General features: G+C 41.3%; 1 protein-coding gene across 2 annotated transcripts in view; it reads right to left on the bottom strand.

Annotated features, from left to right (window-relative positions):
• The window catches only part of LOC139548413 (glutamate receptor ionotropic, kainate 1), a 137,941-nt gene that overhangs the window by 50,655 nt on the left and 61,963 nt on the right, over window positions 1–25,323 (bottom strand). For both annotated transcript variants that reach the window (XM_071358096.1, XM_071358098.1), the window contains exons 3-7: window positions 22,345–22,439; window positions 14,377–14,539; window positions 6,637–6,818; window positions 5,470–5,523; window positions 3,137–3,310 (exon numbers count right to left, since the gene is read on the bottom strand). In XM_071358096.1, coding sequence (XP_071214197.1) covers window positions 3,137–3,310; window positions 5,470–5,523; window positions 6,637–6,818; window positions 14,377–14,539; window positions 22,345–22,439 — 668 coding nt within the window. The remainder of the gene's footprint in view (window positions 1–3,136; window positions 3,311–5,469; window positions 5,524–6,636; window positions 6,819–14,376; window positions 14,540–22,344; window positions 22,440–25,323) is intronic.

Raw genomic sequence — 25,323 nt, 5'->3', positions numbered from 1 at the left:
CTGCTTTGCTTTTTCTTGGCCAGGTCGCAGTTGTAAATGAGAACTTGTTCTCAACTGGTCTACCTGGTTAAATAAAGGTGAAATAAATAAAATAAAAAATGAGTTTGGATTGGTCTGCCGTGTAACACACTTCTGTCTACAACATGAGCTGGTCAGTATGTATAGGTAATCCTTTCTAACACATTATTTTTTTTAAAGATATCACGTAGTAGAACTGCATAATTGTTGTACTCCACTTTCTGGAGGACCGAAATCAGTTGAATTAGAGAGGACCTTGTGCATTTCAGGTAAAATAACAACTCAATATTTATATCCCAGGACAAATTAGCTAGCAACAGCAAGCTAGCTAAATAAGACAAATTAGCTAGCAAGTGCAAGCTAACTAGCTAAAGTGCCATACTGTAAATGTTTAATTATTTTTTACCTGTCCTCAAATTGATATAATTGGTTCAGAGTTTGTTTTGATATTTTAACCTGCGTGTCGTGATCGTGTTTGGTGTGGGGGGACAAAATACATTTATGCACGAGGGCGCACGATGGCGTACGATGGCGCACGACGGCTCACGCCCGCAGCCGGTTTGGGGGCCGTGTAAGAATATGTGGACAACTACAAATACCTAGGTGTCTGGTGAGACTGTAAACTCTCCTTCCAGACTCACATTAAGCATCTCCAATCCAAAATTAAATCTAGAATCGGCTTCCTATTTCGCAACAACGTATCCTTCACTCATGCTGCCAAAACATACCCTCGTAAAACTGACTATCCTACCAATCCTGGACTTCGGCAATGTCATTTACAAAATAGCCTCCAACACTCTACTCAGCAAACGGGATGCAGTCTATCACAGTGCCATCCGTTTTGTCACCAAAGCCCCATATACTACCCACCACTGCAACCTGTATGCTCTCGTTGGCTGGCCCTCGCTTCATATTCGTCGCCAAACCCACTGGCTCCAGGTCATCTATAAGTCTTTGCTAGGTAAAGCCCTGCCTTATCTCAGCTCACTGGTCACCATAGCAGCACCCACCTGTAGCACTTGCTCCAGCAGGTATATTTCACTGGTCACCCCCAAAGCCAATTCCTACTTTGGCCGCCTTTCCTTCCAGTTCTCTGCTGCCAATGACTGGAACAAATTGCAAAACTCACTGAAGCTGGAGACTCATATCTTCCTCACTAACTTTAAGCATCAGCTGTCAGACCAGCTTACAGATCATTGCACCTGTACATAGCCCATCTGTAAATATCCCAACCAACTACCTCATCCCCATATTGTTATTTATTTTATATATATTTTTTGCTCCTTTGCACCCCAGTATCTCTACTTGCACATTCATTTTCTGCACATCTATCATTCCAGTGTTTAATTGCTATATTGTAATTATTTCGACCACTATGGCCTATTTATTGCCTTACCTCCCTAATCTTACCTAATTTTCACACACTGTATATAGACTTTTCTATTGTGTTATTGACTGTACGTTTGTTTATTCCATGTGTAACTCTGTATTGTTGTTTGTGTCGCACTGCTTTGCTTTTTCTTGGCCAGGTCGCAGTTGTAAATGAGAACTTGTTCTCAACTGGTCTACCTGGTTAAATAAAGGTGAAATAAATAAAATAAAAAATGAGTTTGGATTGGTCTGCCGTGTAACACACTTCTGTCTACAACATGAGCTGGTCAGTATGTATAGGTAATCCTTTCTAACACATTATTTTTTTTAAAGATATCACGTAGTAGAACTGCATAATTGTTGTACTCCACTTTCTGGAGGACCGAAATCAGTTGAATTAGAGTTTTATTGCAAATATGCAGACGGACTCGGAAAGAGAACACACAGAAGACTGTTGTATAAAACACGTATCTCCACAGTACATCTTCAAACTGCAACCGTGACAGAAAGGGAGATGCATCCGTCCATGTATACGGGTAAAATGATCTAGTTAGCTACATTTTCAGATATTAGAAGTTTCACACTCTGAAAGGCGTTTTCATTTCACGTTAAAGTGTACCGTTAGCTAGCTAGCTAACGGTACCTGGCTATCTAGCTAGCTAACGTTACGTGTATGATCTGTGTAGTAATATTATTTATATCTCAGAGGTATTTGCATTGCTAGCTATAGCCTAATGTTAGTTAGCTAACATTGAACCTGGTTGAATAGCAACCTGCAGATAGGTAGTAACGTTATGAGTTGGGATTATGGTTCATTGTTTAGCTAGCTAGCTAGCTACATGTCTACTCTCGTCTGAGTGTGCTAGTGCACAGAATAACTGGTGAATTTACGAATGCGAGAGTGCTTTGAAATCGGAGTAGATAGCCAGAGCGAATTTACCAGCTACCTCTATCGACATTTGTCGCAGTGACATCATAAACATTCTTTTGAAATAGATACTTTCATAGTGGAGTCTTTGAATATGGCCGTGTCAGTAAACGTTGGCAAAAAAAGCATAATAAAATGATTGCCGGCAGCACAGTTACAGTCACCAACGCTCTGGATAACATTAAAACAGCCTAACCAGCCCAGCTAGGGCGATTAAAATGGTCAGTGAGCTGTTCTCTCATTTGTGTCTGGAAGTAGCTAGTAAGCTAGCCAACATTAGCCAGTTATCTTGGGTGCGTGACTGCTGTTGTTCGGTCAGAACGCTCAGATCAATCCTACTCCTCGGCCAGAGCGTCCAGAATGCGCTCTGAACGCTCCGAGAGCGAAACCCTCTGAATTTACGAACAGACAATCTGACAACGCTCTGAGTTTACGAACGCCCAGAGCACACTCTGACACTCCAGAATACTATTACGAACACACACGTACTATAAACCAGCCTTTAGTCTTGAACTCTTTGGTTGTTTAGTACACGGCCTCACATACCAAAACATTCAAGGTGCATTTTCTCAAAAGTGAGGTTACAAGTTGATCAACTTTCAAATCAAAATTACTTTCCAATTGTTCCTCAACTGTAGTGTATGATACACCATTTTCTAGCTCTGATTCTCTACTTTTATCCAATGTAAAAAAACACAATATCAAATTTTGCTACATAAGCCCGAATCAAGCCGGTCGGTCACATATTAAATTAAATACTTCTCAACAAAATGCCATATTTGGGTCGCATAAACCTTCGTCAACATTTGGCCAACGTACCGTCATCATGCCATCCAGCATGCCCGTCTCTGGTTTGGGCGGGGCCTGCTGGCGCTCCATGGACCACTTGTCGACCACGGAGGCGACCTGGGGGTTGTCTATGTTGAGGAGGCGGAACCCGGTCATGTTCACACCGCTGTACCTGTACGGCTCCAGGTCCAGAGCAAATAGGTCCTGAGGAAGGAGAAACACCTGGAGTTAGTAACAAACAGGTCCTGAGGAGGGAGAAACACCTGGAGTTAGTAACAAACAGGTCCTGAGGAAGGAGAAACACCTGGAGTTAGTAACAAACAGGTCCTGAGGAAGGAGAAACACCTGGAGTTAGTAACAAACAGGTCCTGAGGAGGGAGAAACACCTGGAGTTAGTAACAAACAGGTCCTGAGGAGGGAGAAACACCTGGAGTTAGTAACAAACAGGTCCTGAGGAGGGAGAAACACCTGGAGTTAGTAACAAACAGGTCCTGAGGAAGGAGAAACACCTGGAGTTAGTAACAAACAGGTCCTGAGGAAGGAGAAACACCTGGAGTTAGTAACAAACAGGTCCTGAGGAGGGAGAAACACCTGGAGTTAGTAACAAACAGGTCCTGAGGAGGGAGAAACACCTGGAGTTTGTGTGATCAGTCAATGGCACAAGGTTAAATAACGTGGTCAGGGTAAACTCCAGACTCTACCTATAATCCCCAAAACGATTGATCTTTCACCACTACTTATAATCCTCAAAATGATTGACCTTTCCGCCCTATCAATAATCTTCAAAACGATTGACCTTTCAGCCCTGTCAATAATCCTCAAAACGATTGACCTTTCACCCCTATCAATAATCCTCAAAACGATTGACCTTTCACCCCTATCAATAATCCTCAAAACGATTGACCTTTCAGCCCTATCAATAATCCTCAAAACAAATGGACCTTTCACCCCTACCTTTAAACCTCAAAACAAATGGACCTTTCACCCCTACCTTTAAACCTCAAAACAAATGGACCTTTCACCCCTACCTTTAAACCTCAAAACAAATGGACCTTTCACCCCTACCTTTAAACCTCAAAACAAATGGACCTTTCACCCCTACCTTTAAACCTCAAAACAAATGGACCTTTCACCCCTACCTTTAAACCTCAAAACAAATGGACCTTTCACCCCTACCTTTAAACCTCAAAACAAATGGACCTTTCACCCCTACCTTTAAACCTCAAAACAAATGGACCTTTCACCCCTACCTTTAAACCTCAAAACAAATGGACCTTTCACCCCTACCTTTAAACCTCAAAACAAATGGACCTTTCACCCCTACCTTTAAACCTCAAAACAAATGGACCTTTCACCCCTACCTTTAAACCTCAAAACAAATGGACCTTTCAAAGGATATACTCAGAGAAACTCAAAACGATGGGAGGAGAATGTAATATGTAATTCCACGGCATTTGAGAAAAGTACACATATTACTATTCTGTTAGATTTCAACACACCTGTTTGGTTTGAACGGTGTTCACCAGCAGTCTTTATATTACCCTTATAGGCCGTGTCTGGATACCCGTACTTGAGGTCTGAATTGTAGGCATTTGGGGTATATGAAAAAATAAAGTTTTATTTTATGTGACATTTCTAAAATGTCGTATGCTATAAATGCCAGTATTTCCTACTGATTTAGGCTTTTCATCTTGTAGAATTCTCTGCACACTATTGAGGAAGAGAATCGTATTTCCGAAACCCACGTGTTTTGACAACAGCTGATAATCAGCTGAGGGGGACGCGCTGTACCAAAATGAACCAATGGTGGGAATCAATGCAATTGCACATTTAGATGAGGTTGTCACGCCCTGACCTTAGAGAGATGTTTTATTTCTCTATGTGGTGAGGTCAGGGTGTGATGTGGGGAGGGCATTCTATGTTTTCTATTTCTTTGTTTTTGGCCGCGTGTGGTTCCCAATCAGAGGCAGCTGTCTATCGTTGTGTCTGATTGGGAATCATACTTAGGCAGCCTTTTGCCCACCTAATTTTGTGGGTTTTCTTTATTTTCTGTGAATGTTTGTGTCACGGTCGGTTTCTGTTTACCTGTTTTTTTTTGTGAAAGTTTCACTCCTATTAAAGATGTGGAATTACATGCACGCCGCGCCTTGGCTCATTTATGACAGGGAGTTTGAAGACAGTGAACGTGACAGAGGTATTCTCAGTAGCAGGACACTAGCACTCTGGTTATTTGTTGCTTCCTGCATTCGTTTTGACCAAATAGTAACGTTCTAAATCGTATGTATTACGATTAGTACGATTTAGTACACCGTGTGCCGTTTAGACACACAGCCTGAATCAGAGTCATAAAACAATGTTCTTACCAGAGTAGTGAAGAAGAAGTGGTAATACTCAGTCATCATCCCCATGGACATGATCTGTATAGGAGAGACAGAGAGGATGAGTCCCAAATGGCATCCTATTCCCTATATAGTGCACTACTTTTGACCAGGACCCATAGGGCTTTGGTTTAAAATGAAGTATACTATATAGGAAATAGGGTTCCATTTGGGACAGAGGAGATAGACAGAGCTCAGCTCCACACACCACTAGTGTTCTGCCCAAGCCAGCACAAATCACATTTACTAGTTTAAACTCCATCCATCCATAACTATAGTCATACCACAGGGACCACTGTAAATGACACACTTCCTCCGTTTCTAGCAGGGGCTCATTTTGTTTGGTATGCTCGCTGTGCATTTAGGTGACTGTATGAGTAATACACGGCTCGATTGGTACACATTCGTGTGGCGTCTCCATTCATCTGTTTCACAGCTACTGGTTTTTTAAATGTGTGTGTCTGAATAGAAACAAGCTCGATTTGGCATTGGAAATGAACATACTGTAGGATTTCTGCAGGGGATAGAAAATCGACTAATCTGTCTGGCCACAAAATCCAAACTGGAATTGTGTTTAAGAGGACAGGAGATGAAAGGAGAGGAAGGGAGAGGAATTGACAGGAGAGGAAAGGAGAGGAAAGGAGAGGAGAGGAGAGGAAAGGAAATGAAAGGACAGGAGAGGAGAGGAAAGGAGACGAATGGAGAGGAAGGGAGAGGAAAGGAAAGGAAAGGAGAGGAAAGGAGAGGAGAGGAGAGGAAAGGAGAAGAAAAGAGAGGAAAGGAGAGGAGGAGAGGAGAAGAAAAGAGAGGAAAGGATAGGAGAGGAAAGGAGATGAAAGGATAGGGAAGGAGAGGAGAGGAAATGAGAAGAAAGGAGAAGAAAATAGAGTAAAGGAGAAGAAAGGAGACGAAAGGAGAGGAAGGGAGAGGGAAGGAAAGGAGAGGAAAGGAGATGAGAGGAGAAGAAAGGAGAAGAAAAGAAAGGAGAAGAAAAGAGAGGAAAGGAGAAGAAAGGATAGGAAAGGAGAGGAGAGGAGAGGAAAGGAGAAGAAAAGAAAGGAGAAGAAAAGAGAGGAAAGGAGAAGAAAGGATAGGAAAGGAGAGGAGAGGAGAGGAGAGGAAAGGAGAAGAAGGGTAAGCAGACATACTGACCTGTTTGAGTACGTCTGCGGAGGTCTGGTAGGAACAGTCGAAGATGACATAGAACTCTTTCCCCTTCTTCATCTCCTTTAGTAACGGCCGGGCGTCTTTACTCTCCGTCGGCAGCTGGCGGATCTTAATCTTGATGCTGTACCTGGACGGAGCTTTGATCAGCTCCTGAAGACGAATTAACCCTGGGACAGAGAAAGAGAAGGAAATAAATACAGAAATATGTTATGGGTAAAAGGGGCTTTGCAAACCGATCCTGGTTCAAAGCAGATTAAAGATACGGGGATCTTAAGCACTTACAAATTCGTAACATATCATACGATTTGGATGACGTAGGTCAAAGCAGTAAATTCAATGTGACCCTTCAGATCAGACAACGTGTTTGAGAGATGAGTAAAGGACGAAACCAAACTCCAGCAATAATATGATATGACTGGAGAGGAAACGCATCTGGAGAAGAACCAAACTCTGAAGCCTATTGGCCCTGGTCAAAAAATGGTTTAGAGTAGGATGGTAGAGGGGTGGTTTAGAGTAGGATGGTAGAGGGATTGTTTAGAGTAGGATGGTAGAGGGATTGTTTAGAGTAGGATGGTAGAGGGATTGTTTAGAGTAGGATGGTAGAGGGATTGTTTAGAGTAGGATGGTAGAGGGGTGGTTTATAGTAGGATGGTAGAGGGATTGTTTAGAGTAGGATGGTAGAGGGGTGGTTTAGAGTAGGATGGTAGAGGGATTGTTTAGAGTAGGATGGTAGAGGGATTCTTTAGAGTAGGATGGTAGAGGGATTGTTTAGAGTAGGATGGTAGAGGGGTGGTTTAGAGTAGGATGGTAGAGGGATTCTTTAGAGTAGGATGGTAGAGGGATTGTTTAGAGTAGGATGGTAGAGGGATTGTTTAGAGTAGGATGGTAGAGGGATTGTTTAGAGTAGGATGGTAGAGGGATTGTTTAGAGTAGGATGGTAGAGGGATGGTTTAGAGTAGGATGGTAGAGGGATGGTTTAGAGTAGGATGGTAGAGGGATTGTTTAGAGTAGGATGGTAGAGGGATTGTTTAGAGTAGGATGGTAGAGGGATTGTTTAGAGTAGGATGGTAGAGGGATTGTTTAGAGTAGGATGGTAGAGGGATTGTTTAGAGTAGGATGGTAGAGGGATTGTTTAGAGTAGGATGGTAGAGGGATGGTTTAGAGTAGGATGGTAGAGGGATGGTTTAGAGTAGGATGGTAGAGGGATTGTTTAGAGTAGGATGGTAGAGGGATTGTTTAGAGTAGGATGGTAGAGGGATTGTTTAGAGTAGGATGGTAGAGGGATTGTTTAGAGTAGGACGGTAGAGGGATTGTTTAGAGTAGGATGGTAGAGGGATTGTTTAGAGTAGGATGGTAGAGGGATTGTTTACAGTAGGATGGTAGAGGGATTGTTTAGAGTAGGATGGTAAAGGGATTGTTTAGAGTAGGATGGTAGAGGGATTGTTTAGGATGGTAGAGGGATTGTTTAGAGTAGGATGGTAGAGGGATTGTTTAGAGTAGGATGGTAGAGGGATTGTTTAGAGTAGGATGGTAGAGGGATTGTTTAGAGTAGGATGGTAGAGGGATTGTTTAGAGTAGGATGGTAGAGGGATTGTTTAGAGTAGGATGGTAGAGGGATTGTTTAGAGTAGGATGGTAGAGGGATTGTTTAGAGTAGGATGGTAGAGGGATGGTTTAGAGTAGGATGGTAGAGGGTTGGTTTAGAGTAGGATGGTAGAGGGATTGTTTAGAGTAGGATGGTAGAGGGGTGGTTTAGAGTAGGATGGTAGAGGGATTGTTTAGAGTAGGATGGTAGAGGGATTGTTTAGAGTAGGATGGTAGAGGGATTGTTTAGAGTAGGATGGTAGAGGGATTGTTTAGAGTAGGATGGTAGAGGGATTGTTTAGAGTAGGATGGTAGAGGGGTGGTTTAGAGTAGGATGGTAGAGGGATTGTTTAGAGTAGGATGGTAGAGGGATTGTTTAGAGTAGGATGGTAGAGGGATTCTTTAGAGTAGGATGGTAGAGGGATTGTTTAGAGTAGGATGGTAGAGGGGTGGTTTAGAGTAGGATGGTAGAGGGATTCTTTAGAGTAGGATGGTAGAGGGATTGTTTAGAGTAGGATGGTAGAGGGATTGTTTAGAGTAGGATGGTAGAGGGATTGTTTAGAGTAGGATGGTAGAGGGATTGTTTAGAGTAGGATGGTAGAGGGATTGTTTAGAGTAGGATGGTAGAGGGATTGTTTAGAGTAGGATGGTAGAGGGATTGTTTAGAGTAGGATGGTAGAGGGATTGTTTAGAGTAGGATGGTAGAGGGATTGTTTAGAGTAGGATGGTAGAGGGATTGTTTAGAGTAGGATGGTAGAGGGATTGTTTAGAGTAGGATGGTAGAGGGATGGTTTAGAGTAGGATGGTAGAGGGATGGTTTAGAGTAGGATGGTAGAGGGATTGTTTAGAGTAGGATGGTAGAGGGATTGTTTAGAGTAGGATGGTAGAGGGATTGTTTAGAGTAGGATGGTAGAGGGATTGTTTAGAGTAGGATGGTAGAGGGATTGTTTAGAGTAGGATGGTAGAGGGATTGTTTAGAGTAGGATGGTAGAGGGATTGTTTACAGTAGGATGGTAGAGGGATTGTTTAGAGTAGGATGGTAAAGGGATTGTTTAGAGTAGGATGGTAGAGGGATTGTTTAGGATGGTAGAGGGATTGTTTAGAGTAGGATGGTAGAGGGATTGTTTAGAGTAGGATGGTAGAGGGATTGTTTAGAGTAGGATGGTAGAGGGATTGTTTAGAGTAGGATGGTAGAGGGATTGTTTAGAGTAGGGTGGTAGAGGGATTGTTTAGAGTAGGATGGTAGAGGGATTGTTTAGAGTAGGATGGTAGAGGGATTGTTTAGAGTAGGATGGTAGAGGGGTGGTTTAGAGTAGGATGGTAGAGGGTTTGTTTAGAGTAGGATGGTAGAGGGATTGTTTAGAGTAGGATGGTAGAGGGGTGGTTTAGAGTAGGATGGTAGAGGGATTGTTTAGAGTAGGATGGTAGAGGGATTGTTTAGAGTGGGATGGTAGAGGGATTGTTTAGAGTAGGATGGTAGAGGGATGGTTTAGAGTAGGATGGTAGAGGGATTGTTTAGAGTAGGATGGTAGAGGGATTGTTTAGAGTAGGATGGTAGAGGGATTGTTTAGAGTAGGATGGTAGAGGGATTGTTTCGAGTAGGATGGTAGAGGGATTGTTTAGAGTAGGATGGTAGAGGGATTGTTTAGAGTAGGATGGTAGAGGGATTGTTTAGAGTAGGATGGTAGAGGGATTGTTTCGAGTAGGATGGTAGAGGACAGTTTAATCAAGGTGGGATTGATTAAAAGTGCCTTCAGAAAGTATGTATACCCCTTTTTGTTGTGTTACAGCCTGAATTCAAAACGGATAAAAAAATATAAATCTCACTCATCGAAACGCAATATCATATAACGACAAAGTGAAAATAGGTTTTTAGAAATGTTTGCACATTTATTTAAAATGAAATACAGAAATATTTCATTTACATAAGTATTTACACTCCTGAGTCAATACATGTTAGTTAGAATAACCTTTGGCAGCGATTACAGCTGTGAGTCTTTCTGGGTAAGTCTCTAAGAGTGATTACAGCTTTGAGTCTTTCTGGGTAAGTCTCTAAGAGTGATTACAGCTGTGAGTCTTTCTGGGTACATCTCTAAGAGCTTTGCACACCTGGATTGTACAATAAATGTTGCACATTATTATATTTAAAATTCTTCAACTCTGTCAAGTTAGTTGTTGATCATTGCTAGACTGCCGTTTTCAAGTCTTGCCATAGATTTTCAGGCAAATTTAAGTCAAAAATGTAACTAGGCCACTCAGGAACATTCAATGTCGTCTTGGTAAACAACTCCAGTGTATATTTGGCTTTGTGTTCTAGGTTATTGTCCTGCTGAAAGGGGAGTTTGTCTCCCAGTGCCTGTTGGAAAGCCTGTGCTTAGCTCTATCACAACCACTAAACTCCGCAATTGTTTTAAAGTCACCATTGTCCTCATGGTGAAATCCCTGAGCGGTTTCCTTCTTCTCCGGCAACTGAGTTAGGAAGGACACCTGTATCTTTGTAGAGACTGGGTGTATTGATACACCATCCAAAGTGTAATGAATAACTTCACCATGCTCAAAGGGATATTCAATGTGTGCTTTTTTTTAAAATCCATCTACCAATAGGTACCCTTCTTTGAGAGGCAATGGAAAACCTCGCTGGTATTTGTTCACTGCTTGACTGAGGGACCTTACATATAATTGTATGTGTGGGGTACAGCGATGAGGTAGTCATAATAAAAAAAGTTAAACACTTACTGCACATAGAGTCCGTGCAGCTTATTATGTGACTTGTTAAGCAAATCTTTACCCCAGAACGTATTTAGGCTTGGCATAACAAAGGGGTTGAATACTGATTGACTCAAGACATTTCAGCTTTTCATTTCTATATCATTTGTAAACATTTCGAAAAACATAAATCCACTTTGACATTATGGGGTATTGTGTATAGGTCAGTGACAAAACATCGAAATCTCAATTTAATCCAGTTTAAATTCAGGCTGTAACACAACAAAATGTAGAAAAAGTCAAGGGGTGTGAATACTTTATGATGCCACTGTATTGCCACATTGCAAGACAGCACAGCACAAACAGATCTGGGACCAGGCTAATAAACAGATCTGGGACCAGACTAATAAACAGATCTGGGACCAGGCTAATAAACAGATCTGGGACCAGGCTAATAAACAGATCTGGGACCAGACTAATAAACAGATCTGGGACCAGACTAATAAACAGATCTGGGACCAGACTAATAAACAGATCTGGGACCAGACTAATAAACAGATCTGGGACCAGACTAATAAACAGATCTGGGACCAGACTAATAAACAGATCTGGGACCAGGCTAATAAACAGATCTGGGACCAGGCTAATAAACAGATCTGGGACCAGGCTAATAAACAGATCTGGGACCAGACTAATAAACAGATCTGGGACCAGACTAATAAACCGATCTGGGACCAGACTAATAAACAGATCTGGGACCAGACTAATAAACAGATCTGGGACCAGACTAATAAACAGATCTGGGACCAGACTAATAAACAGATCTGGGACCAGACTAATAAACAGATCTGGGACCAGACTAATAAACAGATCTGGGACCAGGCTAATAAACAGATCTGGGACCAGACTAATAAACAGATCTGGGACCAGACTAATAAACAGATCTGGGACCAGACTAATAAACAGATCTGGGACCAGACTAATAAACAGATCTGGGACCAGACTAATAAACAGATCTGGGACCAGACTAATAAACAGATCTGGGACCAGACTAATAAACAGATCTGGGACCAGGCTAGTAAACAGATCTGGGACCAGACTAATAAACAAACACTCCGAGTGACATTTTCATCTATATACAGTGGGGAGAACAAGTATTTGAAACACTGCCGATTTTGCAGGTTTTCTGTAAAAAAAATTCTGAGGTCTGTAATTTTTATCATAGGTACACTTCAACTGTGAGAGACGGAATCTAAAACAAAAATCCAGAAAATCACATTGTATGATTTTTAAATAATTAATTTGCATTTTATTGCGTGACATAAGTATTTGATCACCTACCAACCAGTAAGAATTCCGGCTCTCACAGACCTGTTAGTTTTTCTTTAAGAAGCCCTCCTGTTCTCCACTCATTACCTGTATTAACTGCACCTGTTTGAACTCGTTACCTGTATAAAAGACACCTGTCCACACACTCAATCAAACAGATTCCAACCTCTCCACAATGGCCAAGACCAGAGAGCTGTGTAAGGACATCAGGGATAAAATTGTAGACCTGCACAAGGCTGGGATGGGCTACAGGACAATAGGCAAGCAGCTTGGTGAGAAGGAAACAACTGTTGGCGCAATTATTAGAAAATGGAAGAAGTTCAAGATGACGGTCAATCACCCTCGGTCTGGGGCTCCATGCAAGATTTCACCTCGTGGGGCATCAATGATCATGAGGAAGGTGAGGGATCAGCCCAGAACTACACGGCAGGACCTGGTCAATGACCTGAAGAGAGCTGGGACCACAGTCTCAAAGAAAACCATTAGTAACACACTACGCCGTCATGGATTAAAATCCTGCAGCGCACGCAAGGTCCCCCTGCTTAAGCCAGTGCATGTCCAGGCCTGTCTGAAGTTTGCCAATGACCATCTGGATGATCCAGAGGAGGAATGGGAGAAGGTCATGTGGTCTGATGAGACAAAAATAGAGCTTTTTGGTCTAACTCCACTCGCCGTGTTTGGAGGAAGAAGAAGGATGAGTACAACCCCAAGAACACCATCCCAACCGTGAAGCATGGAGGTGGAAACATCATTCTTTGGGGATGCTTTTCTGCAAAGGGGACAGGACGACTGCACCGTATTGAGGGGAGGATGGATGGGGCCATGTATCGCGAGATCTTGGCCAACAACCTCCTTCCCTCAGTAAGAGCATTGAAGATGGGTCGTGGCTGGGTCTTCCAGCATGACAACGACACGAAACACACAGCCATGGCAACTAAGGAGTGGCTCCGTAAGAAGCATCTCAAGGTCCTGGAGTGGCCTAGCCAGTCTCCAGACCTGAACCCAATAGAAAATCTTTGGAGGGAGCTGAAAGTCCGTATTGCCCAGCGACAGCCCCGAAACCTGAAGGATCTGGAGAAGATCTGTAGGGAGGAGTGGGCCAAAATCCCTGCTGCAGTGTGTGCAAACCTAGTCAAGAACTACAGGAAACGTATGATCTCTGTAATTGCAAACAAAGGTTTCTGTACCAAATATTAAGTTCTGCTTTTCTGATGTATCAAATACTTATGTCATGCAATAAAATGCAAATTAATTACTTAAAAATCATACAATGTGATTTTCTGGATTTTTGTTTTAGATTCCGTCTCTCACAGTTGAAGTGTACCTATGATAAAAAATTACAGACCTCTACATGCTTTGTAAGTAGGAAAACCTGCAAAATCGGCAGTGTATCAAATACTTATTCTCCCCACTGTATAGGTATTTCAACTACTAACCCTTCATAACACCATGCAGCATCCCATCTAACACAAAGCAAAGAAGAGTCCTAGGCTGCATCCCAAACAGCACCCTATTTCCTATGTACTGCACTACTTTTGACCAAGCCCTATGGGCCCTGCTACTACTACTTCTCATTCTTGGCTGATGCAAGCAAACAATCTTTCAATATTATTAGAGCCATTGCTGCTGATGCCTTTTACAAGTAGAATAGCCACAAATCTACAGAACTATGTGATTACTAAGACCTATAGCATTGCTTTTTACTAGGAAAGTTGGCTCTTCTCAATGTAGCATTGCTAGAAGAACCTGCCAAGGCTATCCTCTATCACCCTTAGCTTTTTGCTGTCCCCCCCCCCTAGCCTACATCTAGGGCCCAGATGTTCCTGGTCTTTCCAGTGACATCCATCACATCCTGTCTCACTGTCCAGGTCAGATAATTGACCACATGTGTCTTCTTAAACCACAGGTAATTGTCTGTTAAGATCAAACTGAAGTGAAGGGGAAATTCAGCTCTTACTGAAGCACGTCTCTCAACTTCAACGTTCACTGTCATCCAAGAGTTGCTGAATATCCTCTTCACTTAAGTTTGCTCCTCAATTGTTGCACCTTGGTCTGAGAATGAGGTAGTGGCAGTGCTCGCTTCCCTTTGTCTGTTTAGATCACTCACCAGTTGCATCCTCGTAAACCACGGTGACTGTCTTCCACTTGTAGTACTGTACGATGTCCAGTATGGCTCTGCTGATGGAGGCATACTCTGGGTACAGGTTGATGTAGAAGCTGTCCTTGTTGTCCACAGAGGGGTGTTTCCACCGGGTCTGGATATGGGGTACCTTAGGGGGGGCATAAATACAATGTTTATTTTTCATCAATGTAATGATATGTTAATTAAGTGATGTCATGTTAAGTGATCATTTGTTATGTGAGGAACACAAATGCAATGTTTTTATTTATTTTACTCGAGAACCACATTAGAAATAAGCTTAAAGCTTTCATGTGTTCTCCTCTGGGAATTCTTTGTACTTTTAAATGGTTTTAAACGATACAAATTGTTTTTACCCCAAAAAATCGATCAGTCAATCAATCAACCAATCAATTTTAAACAATATGATGTTATGTGATGGTGTGCTATGTTAGACTTACATGTTGTGTGATGGTATGTTAAGTTACGGTGGTTCCTTCTTTAAAAGTTGTGTCATACTGCAGCACACCTTGCGGGCTGCTGCAGCATTCTGTGGCACGTTATCTGTTTGTCAGCCATTTTTTCTGTTATTGCTAGTTTGACCACCAGAGGGCATCTTTGATAAGGATTTGATAGTCTTCCGTATTGGCATTAAAAGAGAATTTATAACCTTTTTTTGTAATAACATAGTATATCAGGATTGATTTTAAGAAATTTGGCTTCATTAATTTGATTAATATTATGGTGTTTCTATTCAGAGAAAAACGAAAAACAAAACACTCAGGGTTTCCGTTAGGATGGAATGGAAAATATGGCGCTGTACAACGGGAGGAAGGAGTAGGCTGTCCTTGTAAATAAGAATTTGTTCTTACCTGACTTGCCTAGTTAAATAAAGGTCACACTAAGAGCATATCATTTCTGTACTCTAATATTCGAATTATTTTCTAACCAATACTCAAACGGCGATTAAGTGAAAATAAAAATCTTATTGATTTATCAAGACCATTCCCCATGCTTACCTCAGAGCAGCGTGAAACAATGCTAAAATAGTTGTAGGCTTTTTCTTCTAACTTCAATATGCGCTTTAAATAAATAACACCATTTTTAACCTCTTAGCACTAGGGGTCAGATTTCTTTTTCTTTTTTTTTTATAACGTGACCAACGTAAACGGACATTTTCTCTGGCCCAGATTGTAGACTATGCATATAATTTACAGATTAGGATAGAAAACACTCCAAAGTTTCCAAAACTGTCAAAATATTGTCTGTGAGTATAACAATACTTATTCTGCAAGCGAAAACCTGAGAAAATGTAACCCGGAAGTGATATATTTTTTTTAACTGTTTCCTGGCCCGTCTAACCTCCATTTTATGGGGTATCAACCAGATTCCTTTTCCAATGGCTTCCTCAGGCTGTGACCAGGCTTTAGACATAGTTTCAGGCTTTTATTTTGAAAAATGAACAAGTTTTTTCAAAACTAGTCAAGTGTCCTCCGAATAGTTCCTACGCACGCGAGAGGAGCTCACCATTTTCCGTTTGTCTCTTATTGAATAGGTAATGGTCCGGTTGAAATATTATCGATTATGTTTGTTAAAAACAACCTGAGGATTGATTATAAAAAACATTTGACATGTTTCTACGACCATTGCGGATACTTTTTGGAATTTGTCGAACGGAACACGGCTTTGATTTTCTGAGCATAATGCGCAACCCAAATGGCGTTTTTTTGTGATATAAATAATATTTATCAAACAAAAATAACATTTGTTGTGTAACTGGGAGTCTCGTGAGTGGAAACATCTGAAGATTATCAAAGGTAAGCGATTAATTTCATTGCTTTTCTGACTTTTGTGACCAAGCTAACCAAGCTAATATAGTTTAGCTTGTTGTAGCATTGAAAGCTACACTCACAAAAGCTTGGATTTCTTTCGCTGTAAAGTATATTTTCAAAATCTGACAGAATAGGTGGATTATCAACAAGCTAAACTGTGTTTTGGTATATTTCACTTGTGATTGCATGATTATAAATATTTTTTGTAATATTTTTGCATTTGGCACACTGCAATTTTAGCAGGTTGCTAAGAAATGTGATCCCGTAAAAGTGATCCGTAGCTGAGAGAAGTTAACAGCACATTACTCAACACCAGTGAGACTCATTTCGCCTATGGTAGGCCTACAGTATATATCGAAAAAAAATACAATTCAATGACGTGACTCTCCACCAATAATTACATTAAGAGGATTGGTGGACTCTGTATTAATATCTAAGGGGCATTTTCCGTTAGGATCTGTGAGAATATCTGAGAATATCTAAGGAGCTTTTATATAATTCTAAATGAATTAATAATAATAATCACTTTGTTTAAAAAGTAATGATATTTTGGAGATTCAGTTTTCATTTAACCTAGAGTGAGTGAGGAAAAAGGGCAATTCTTGAACATGGGGTGAGACATTCTCACTAATTTGTAAATAAAGCCAGATTGTTATTTAGAACTATTTATTTCTGGATAAACCTAACTTGATTATTTAGCAGACATCACACTCTTATATTCAGTCAACATGAACATTATTGTTGAAATGAATTGCTTGACTGGTGTAGGTTTTCTCCATCTGTTGGTGTGCAACACTTGCACAACAAGTTAGCTATATTTTCAGCACCAGCCACTGTTCACCTCCTATTGATCGCGCTGCGGTTGCCGCCAGTTGTTTTTTTAAATTGAACCTTTATTTAACTAGGCAAGTCAGTTAAGAACAAATTCTTATTTACAATGAAGGCCAACCCCGGCCAAACCCGGATGACGCTGGGCTAATTGTGCGCCGCCCTATGGCACTCCCAATCACGGTCGGATGTGATACAGCCTGAATTCGAACCAGGGACTGTAGTAAAGGCTCTTGCACCGAGATGACGCGAGCCATGACCAATATATATATATCTTCCCGAATCCCTCTGGAACTTTCATTATGCACACCTGTCCTCTCTTCCCACTGATTAGTACTTGTGTAAGTGTGCCCTTTGGTTTCCATTGAGCTGTCGATTATTGTTACAATGTCCGTTGGTGCGTGTGAGTCCCTGTGCTGTGTGTTTTGGGCTTTCGTGCCCTTTGTGAATTGCGCAGATGATTATAGGTCTCGTCCGGTGTGTTAATCATTGTGCGCATGTGTTATTTATTCGAGGTACTCCTCGCTCTTTTGTTTGGGTTTCTGTTTTGTTACGTGTTTCTTTGGTCTTCGTCCCCCGTGGCGTTACACGGCACGCCTTAATTTTGGTGAAATAAAAAATATAAAAAATATATATTACGCATTCCTGCGCCTGCTGCCCGAATCATAGAACTACCTTCCTAAGTGTTCTGATACTTCTAGCTTGGAGTTGTATTTTTATGATAACATAGCTACAGTATTTCACTTTTTAATGTGTATAGTATTGCTTACTAGGTGTGTCCAATCAATTTTGTAACCACTCCCTCTTCAAATCAGGGCTAATTGGAAAAGCTGTTCAAAAAAGGACATTGTATTATTTCTTTGTACTCCCTGACGAAGGCCATGCAGCCGAAACACGTCGGAATTTTTAAAACTTTGTTTCTATTGAACATGCCATACTAATAAAGGCATTTTAATTAATTATATGAAGAGTGCCTTGGTCCTCCTTTCTTTATGGTAACATATATACAGTTGAAGTCTGAAGTTTACATAAGTTTACATTTTTCAACCACTCCACACATTTCTTGTTAACAAACTATAGTTTTGGCAAGTCGGGTAGGACATCTACTTTGTGCATGACACAAGTAATTTTTCCAACAATTGTTTACAGACGGATTATTTCACTTAAAATTCAGTGTATCACAATTCCAGTGGGTCAGAAGTTTACATACACTAAGTTGACTGTGCCTTTAAACAGCTTGGAAAATTCCAGAAAATGATGTCATGGCTTTAGAAGCTTCTGATAGGCTAAATGACATTGTTTGAGTCAATTGGAGGTGTACCTGTGGATGTATTTCAAGGCCTACCTTCAAACTCAGTGCCTCTTTGCCTGACATCATGGGAAAATCTAAAGAAATCAGCCAAGACCTCAGAAAACAAATTGTAGACCTCCACAAGTCTGGTTCATCCCTGGGAGCAATTTCCAAACGCCTGAAGGTACCACGTTCATCTGTACAAACAATAGTACGCAAGTATAAACACCATGGGACCTAGCAGCCGTCTTACCGCTCAGGAAGGAGACGCCTTCTGTCTTCCTAGAGATTAATGTACTTTGGGGCAAAAAGTACAAATCAATCCCAGAATAACAGCAAAGGACCATGTGAAGATGCTGGAGGAAACAGGTACAAAAGTATCTATATCCACAGTAAAACGAGTCCTATATCGACATAACATGAAAGGCCGCTCAGCAAGGAAGACGCCACTGCTCCAAAACCACCATAAAAAAGCCAGACTACGGTTTGCAACTGCACATGGGGACAAAGTTCGTACTTTTTGGAAAAATGTCCTCTGGTCTGATGAATCAAAAATATTACTGTTTTGGCCATAATGACCATCGTTATGTTTGGAGGGAAAAGGGGGAGGCTTGCAAGCTGAAGAACACCATCCCAACCGTGAAGCACGGGGGTGGCAGCATCATGTTGTGGGGGTGCTTTGCTGCAGGAGGGACTGGTGCACTTCACAAAATAGATGTCATCATGAGGCAGGAAAATTATGTGGATATACTGAAGCAACATCTCAAGACATTAGTCAGGAAGTTAAAGCTTGGTCGCAAATGGGTCTTCCAAATGGACAATGACTCCAAGCATACTTCCAAAGTTGTGGCAAAATGGCTTAAGAACAACAAAGTCAAGGTATTGGAGTGGCCATCACAAAGCCCTGACCTCAATCCCATAGAGAATATGTGGGCAGAACTGAAAAAGCGTGTGCGAGCAAGAAGGCCTACAAACCTGACTCAAAATTCACCCAACTTATTGTGGGAAGCTTGTGGAAGGCTACCCGAAATGTTTGACCCAAGTTTAACAATTTAAAGGCAATGCTAACAAATACTAATTGAGTGTATGTAAACTTCTGACCCACTGGGAATGTGATGAAAGAAATAAAAGCTGAAATAAATCATTCTCACTACTATTATTCTGACATTTCACACTCTTAAAATAAAGTGGTGATCCTAACTGACCTAAGACAAGGAATTTTTACTAGGATTAAATGTCAGGAATTGTGAAAAACTGAGTTTAAATGTATTTGGCTAAGGTGTATGTAAACTTCTGACTTCAACTGTTTATAATATACAGTTTTCGTTTTCATAACATTAACTGTGTGTAGGTAGATACGTGTGTAGGTAGATGTGGATAGATAGATACTAATTATTTGTTGCAAGTTGGGAAAGGAGGTTCGTGCCTAGCTCGGCTATTATACAATTCTTTAGTAAAGGTTATTGTTCAGCTAGTAGCCCACCCTACTACGCTTGTGAAAACCTAATAATAATACCTTTTCCCCCTTTCCACGTTAAAGATTCCAATTGATAAAGTGTTTTTAGCCACAATCGGCCCCAACCCCAATTAATACATTGGGCCACAGTCGATAGCATGCTGAACTTTGTTCTAGAATGTTGAGAATGTTGGTTCGAAACCTGCTCCCTGCTTGTTTCATTACATTATTATCCCTGACTCAGAACAAATAGCCTGGATTGGTACTCCCATCTCGTTCCTGCTCTCTTACATGCGTCATTCTCCACCTGAGTGGCTCGCTTGTGGGCGTGTTGGCAGGATGCACTAATTTGTATTCTGTATATACAAATCAGCCTTTACTTAAATCATGTTTCTAGTCTATTGCATAGTTACAATGTGTAATAATTTATGTCCCAGGAGCAGGAGTGGTTAACACTGTTGAAGTGTATAATTGTAATACATACAGTGCGGCAAAAAAGTATTTAGTCAACCACCAATTGTGCAAGTTCTCCCACTTAAAAAGATGAGAGAGGCCTGTAATTTTCATCATAGGTACACTTCAACTATGACAGACAAAAAAATCCAGAAAATCACATTGTAGGATTTTTAATGAATTTATTTGCAAATTATGGTGGAAAATAAGTATTTGGTCACCTACAAACAAGCAAGATTTCTGGCTCTCACAGACCTGTAACTTCTTCTTTAAGAGGCTCCTCTGTCCTCCACTCATTACCTGTATTAATGGCACCTGTCTGAACTTGTTATCAGTATAAAAGACACCTGTCCACAACCTCAAACAGTCACAATCCAAACTCCACTATGGCCAAGACCAAAGAGCTGTCAAAGGACACCAGAAACAAACTTGTAGACCTGCACCAGGCTGGGAAGACTGAATCTGCAATAGGTAAGTAGCTTGGTTTGAAGAAATCAACTGTGGAAGCAATTATTAGGAAATGGAAGACATACAAGACCACTGATAATCTCCCTCGATCTGGGGCTCCACGCAAGATCTCACCCCGTGGGGTCAAAATGATCACAAGAACGGTGAGCAAAAATCCCAGAACCACACAGGGGGACCTAGTGAATGACCTACAGAGAGCTGGGACCAAAGTAACAAAGCCTACCATCAGTAACACACTACGCCGCCAGGGACTCAAATCCTGCAGTGCCAGACATGTCCCCCTGCTTAAGCCAGTACATGTCCAGGCCCGTCTGAAGTTTGCTAGAGAGCATTTGGATGATCCAGAAGAAGACTGGGAGAATGTCATATGGTCAGATGAAACCAAAATATAACTTTTTGGTAAAAGCTCAACTCGTCGTGTTTGGAGGACAAAGAATGCTGAGTTGCATCCAAAGAACACCATACCTACTGTGAAGCATGGGGGTGGAACATCATGCTTTGGGGCTGTTTTTCTGCAAAGGGACCAGGACGACTGATCCGTGTAAAGGAAAGAATGAATGGGGCCATGTATCGTGAGATTTTGAGTGAAAACCTCCTTCCATCAGCAAGGGCATTGAAGATGAAACGTGGCTGGGTCTTTCAGCATGACAATGATCCCAAACACACCGCCCGGGCAACGAAGGAGTGGCTTCGTAAGAAGCATTTCAAGATCCTGGAGTGGCCTAGCCAGTCTCCAGATCTCAACCCCATAGAAAATCTTTGGAGGGAGTTGAAAGTCCGTGTTGCCCAGCAACAGCCCCAAAACATCACTGCTCTAGAGGAGATCTGCATGGAGGAATGGGCCAAAATACCAGCAACAGTGTGTGAAAACCTTGTGAAGACTTACAGAAAACGTTTGACCTCTGTCATTGCCAACAAAGGGTATATAACAAAGTATTGAGACAAACTTTTGTTATTGACCAAATACTTATTTTCCACCATAATTTGCAAATAAATTCATTAAAAATCCTACAATGTGATTTTCTGGAATTGTTTTTCTCATTTTGTCTGTCATAGTTGAAGTGTACCTATGATGAAAATTACAGGCCTCTCTCATCTTTTTAAGTGGGAGAACTTGCACAATTGGTGGTTGACTAAATACTTTTTTGCCCCACTGTACATGCAGACACAGCATCATTCAAAAATTGGAGTTTGATACACCTGATATTGGATAAGACTGAAAAAAAACTTGCTAAATTGCGAATTTCGTAAATTAAGTTTATGACCAAAAAATATGCACAATCGTTTGTCTCTACATTAACTAACATATTCCTCTCAATTGTACATTTTTTGCTTGACTCGTTATGACATTATAATTACTTAAATTAGCTTCCACTGTAATGTTTTGTCAGCCATCTTTGCTGAAGAAAGTCACCAGGGACGGGTGGCTCGCGTCAAATTCGTCTTTGGACCCACTCGATATGATTGGTCATATAAAAACCTTGGGACCCAAAGGCATAATGAGTGCTCTAACTCCCCCTGGTGGTGGTCTGGAGCAATGACGCCGTGACGCTGGGTACCTCTAAGTCCCGCTGTGTGGAAACTCGTAACTTTTTAAGGAGGAACCACTGTATGTGATAGTGTCTCACCTCCAGAGCATTGCAGATGGACTGGACAGCACTGACGGAGGAGCTGTGAGAAGGACCAAACACCGCCCCGACACCCAGAGCCAACTGGTCACAGGCTGGGAGAGGGACAGTAGAGAGGGACTGTTATTTTCTGCACCTCAAATGGCTCCTTGTTACCTTCAGAAAGTATTCACACCCCTTGACTTTTTCCACATTTTATATTTTTACAGCCTGAATTTTAAATAGATAACATTTAGATTTTCATTCACTGGCAAACACACCATGCCCAATGATAGCAAAGTAGAATTATGTTTTAAATTTTTTAATTGTATTAATAAAAGCAACAAAAAAAAAGTTGAAATGTCTTGTTAAGTATTCAACCCCTATGTAAGATCAGGAGAAGAAAATAGCTTAACAAGTCACATAATAAGTTGCATGGCCTCAGTCTGTGTGCAATAAACCAGATTTTTTGAATGACATCCTCATCTCTGTACCCCACACATACAATTATCTATAAGGTTCCTCAGTCGAGCAGTGCATTTCAAACACAGATTCAACCACAAAGACCAGGGAGGTTTTCCAATGCCTCACAAAGATGGGCACCTATTGGTAGATTAAAAATACATTTCAAAACATTGAATATTCCTCTGAGCATGGTGAAGTTATTAATTACACTTTGGATGGTGTATCAATACACCAAGTCACTACAAAGATACAGGCGTCCTTCCTAACTCAGTTGCTGGAGAGGAAGGAAACAGGTCAGGGATTTCACCATGAGGCCAATGGTGACTGTAAAACAGTTGCAGAGTTTAGTGGTTGTGATAGAGCTAAGCACAGGCTTTCCAACAGGCACTGGGAGACAAATTCCCCTTTCAGCAGGACAATAACCAAGAAAACAAGTCCAAATATACACTGGAGTTGTTTATGTGTTATGTTTGGGGCAAATCCAATACAACACACTACTGAGTACCACTCTCCATATTTTCAAGCATAGTGGTGGCTGCATCATGTTATAGGAATGCTTGTAATCATTAAGGACTGGTGAGTTTTTCAGGATAAAAAAGCAACAGAATGAAGCTAAGCACAGGCAAAATCCTAGAGGAAAACCTGGTTCAGTCTGCATTCCACCAGACACTGGGAGATGAATTCCCCTTTCAGTAGGACAATAACCTAAAACACACGGCCAAATATACACTGGAGTAGCTTACCAAGAAGACAGTGAATGTTCCTGACTGGCCGAGTGACAGTTTTGATTTAAATCTACTTGAAAATCGATGGTAAGACCTGACAATGGTGTTCTAGCAATGATCAGGTGCTGACCTGCTGCACCCTCGACAACTGTGATTATTATTATTTGACCCTGCTGGTCATTTATGAACATTTGAACATCTTGGGCATGTTCTGTTATAATCTCCACCCGGCACAGACAGAAGAGGACTGGCCACCCCTCTTGGCCTGGTTCCTCTCTAGGTTTCTTCCTAGGTTTTGGCCTTTCTAGTGAGTTTTTCCTAATATCTAAGAAGGGCTTTATAAATCATTGGATTGATTGATTGATTGATTGATCAACAACCAATTTGACAGAGCTTGAAGAATAACGTGCAAATATTGCACAATCCAGGTGTGGAAAGCTTTTAGAGACTAACCCAGAAAGACACACAGCTGTATTGACTGCCAAAGGTGATTCTAACATGTATTGAGTCAGGGGGCTGAATACTTATCGAATCAAGATACTGTTGAAGTCGGAAGTTTACATACACCTTAGCCAAATACATTTAAACTCAGTTTTTCACAATTCTTGACATGTAATCTTAGTAAAAAATTCCCTGTGTTAGGTCAGTTAGGATCACCACTTTATTTTATGATTGTGAAATGTCAGAATAATAGTAGAGAGAATGATTTATTTCAGCTTTTATTTCTTTCATCACATTCCCAGTGGGTCAGAAGTTTACATACACTCAATTAGTATTTTGTAGCATTGCCTTTAAATTGTTAAACTTGGGTCAAACATTTCGGGTAGCCTTCCACAAGCTTCCCACAATAAGTTGGGTGAATTTTGGCCCATTCCCCCTAACCGACCTGGTGTAACTTAGTCGGGTTTGTAGGCCTCCTTGCTCGTACACGCTTTTTCAGTTCTGCCCACAGATTTTCTATGGGATTGAGGGCTTTGTGATGGCCACTCCAATACCTTGACTTTGTTGTCCTTAAGCCATTTTGCCACAACTTTGGAAGTATGCTTGGGGTCATTTTCCATTTGGAAGACCCATTTGCGACCAAGCTTTAACTTCCTGACTGATGTCTTGAGATGTTGCTTCAATATATCCACATCATTTTCCTGCCTCATGATGCCATCTATTTTGTGAAGTGCACCAGTCCCTCCTGCAGCAAAGCACCCCCACAACATGATGCTGCCACCCCCGTGCTTCACGGTTGGGATAGTGTTCTTTGGCTTGCAAGCCTTCTCCTTTTCCCTCCAAACATAACGATGGTCATTATGGCCAAACAGTTCTATTTTTGTTTCATCAGACCAGAGGACATTTCTCCAAAAAGTACGATCTTTGTCTCCATGTGCAGTTGCAAACCGTAGTCTGGCCTTTTTTATGGCGGTTTTGGAGCGGTGGCTTCTTCCTTGCTGAGCGGCCTTTCATATTATGTTTATATAGGACTCGTTTTACTGTGGATATAGATACTTTTGTACCTGTTTCCTCCAGCATCTTCACAAGGTCCTTTGCTGTTGTTCTGGGATTGATTTTCACTTTTCGAACCAACGTACGTTCATCTCTAGGAGACAGAACACGTCTCCTTCCTGAGCGGTATGACGGCTGCGTGGTCCCATTGTGTTTATACTTGCTTACTATTGTTTGTACAAATGAACGTGGTACTTTCAGGCATTTGGAAATTGATCCCAAGGATGAACCAGAATTGTGGAGGTCTACAATCTTTTTAGGCTTATTTCTTTAGATTTTCCCATGATGTCAAGCAAAGAGGCACTGCGTTTGAAGG

This window comes from Salvelinus alpinus, chromosome 21 (genome assembly GCF_045679555.1).
Source record: "Salvelinus alpinus chromosome 21, SLU_Salpinus.1, whole genome shotgun sequence".
NCBI lineage: Eukaryota > Metazoa > Chordata > Actinopteri > Salmoniformes > Salmonidae > Salvelinus > Salvelinus alpinus.
The sequence above is the reverse complement of the archived record's forward strand: the minus strand, read 5'-3'. Positions and strand labels throughout refer to the sequence as shown.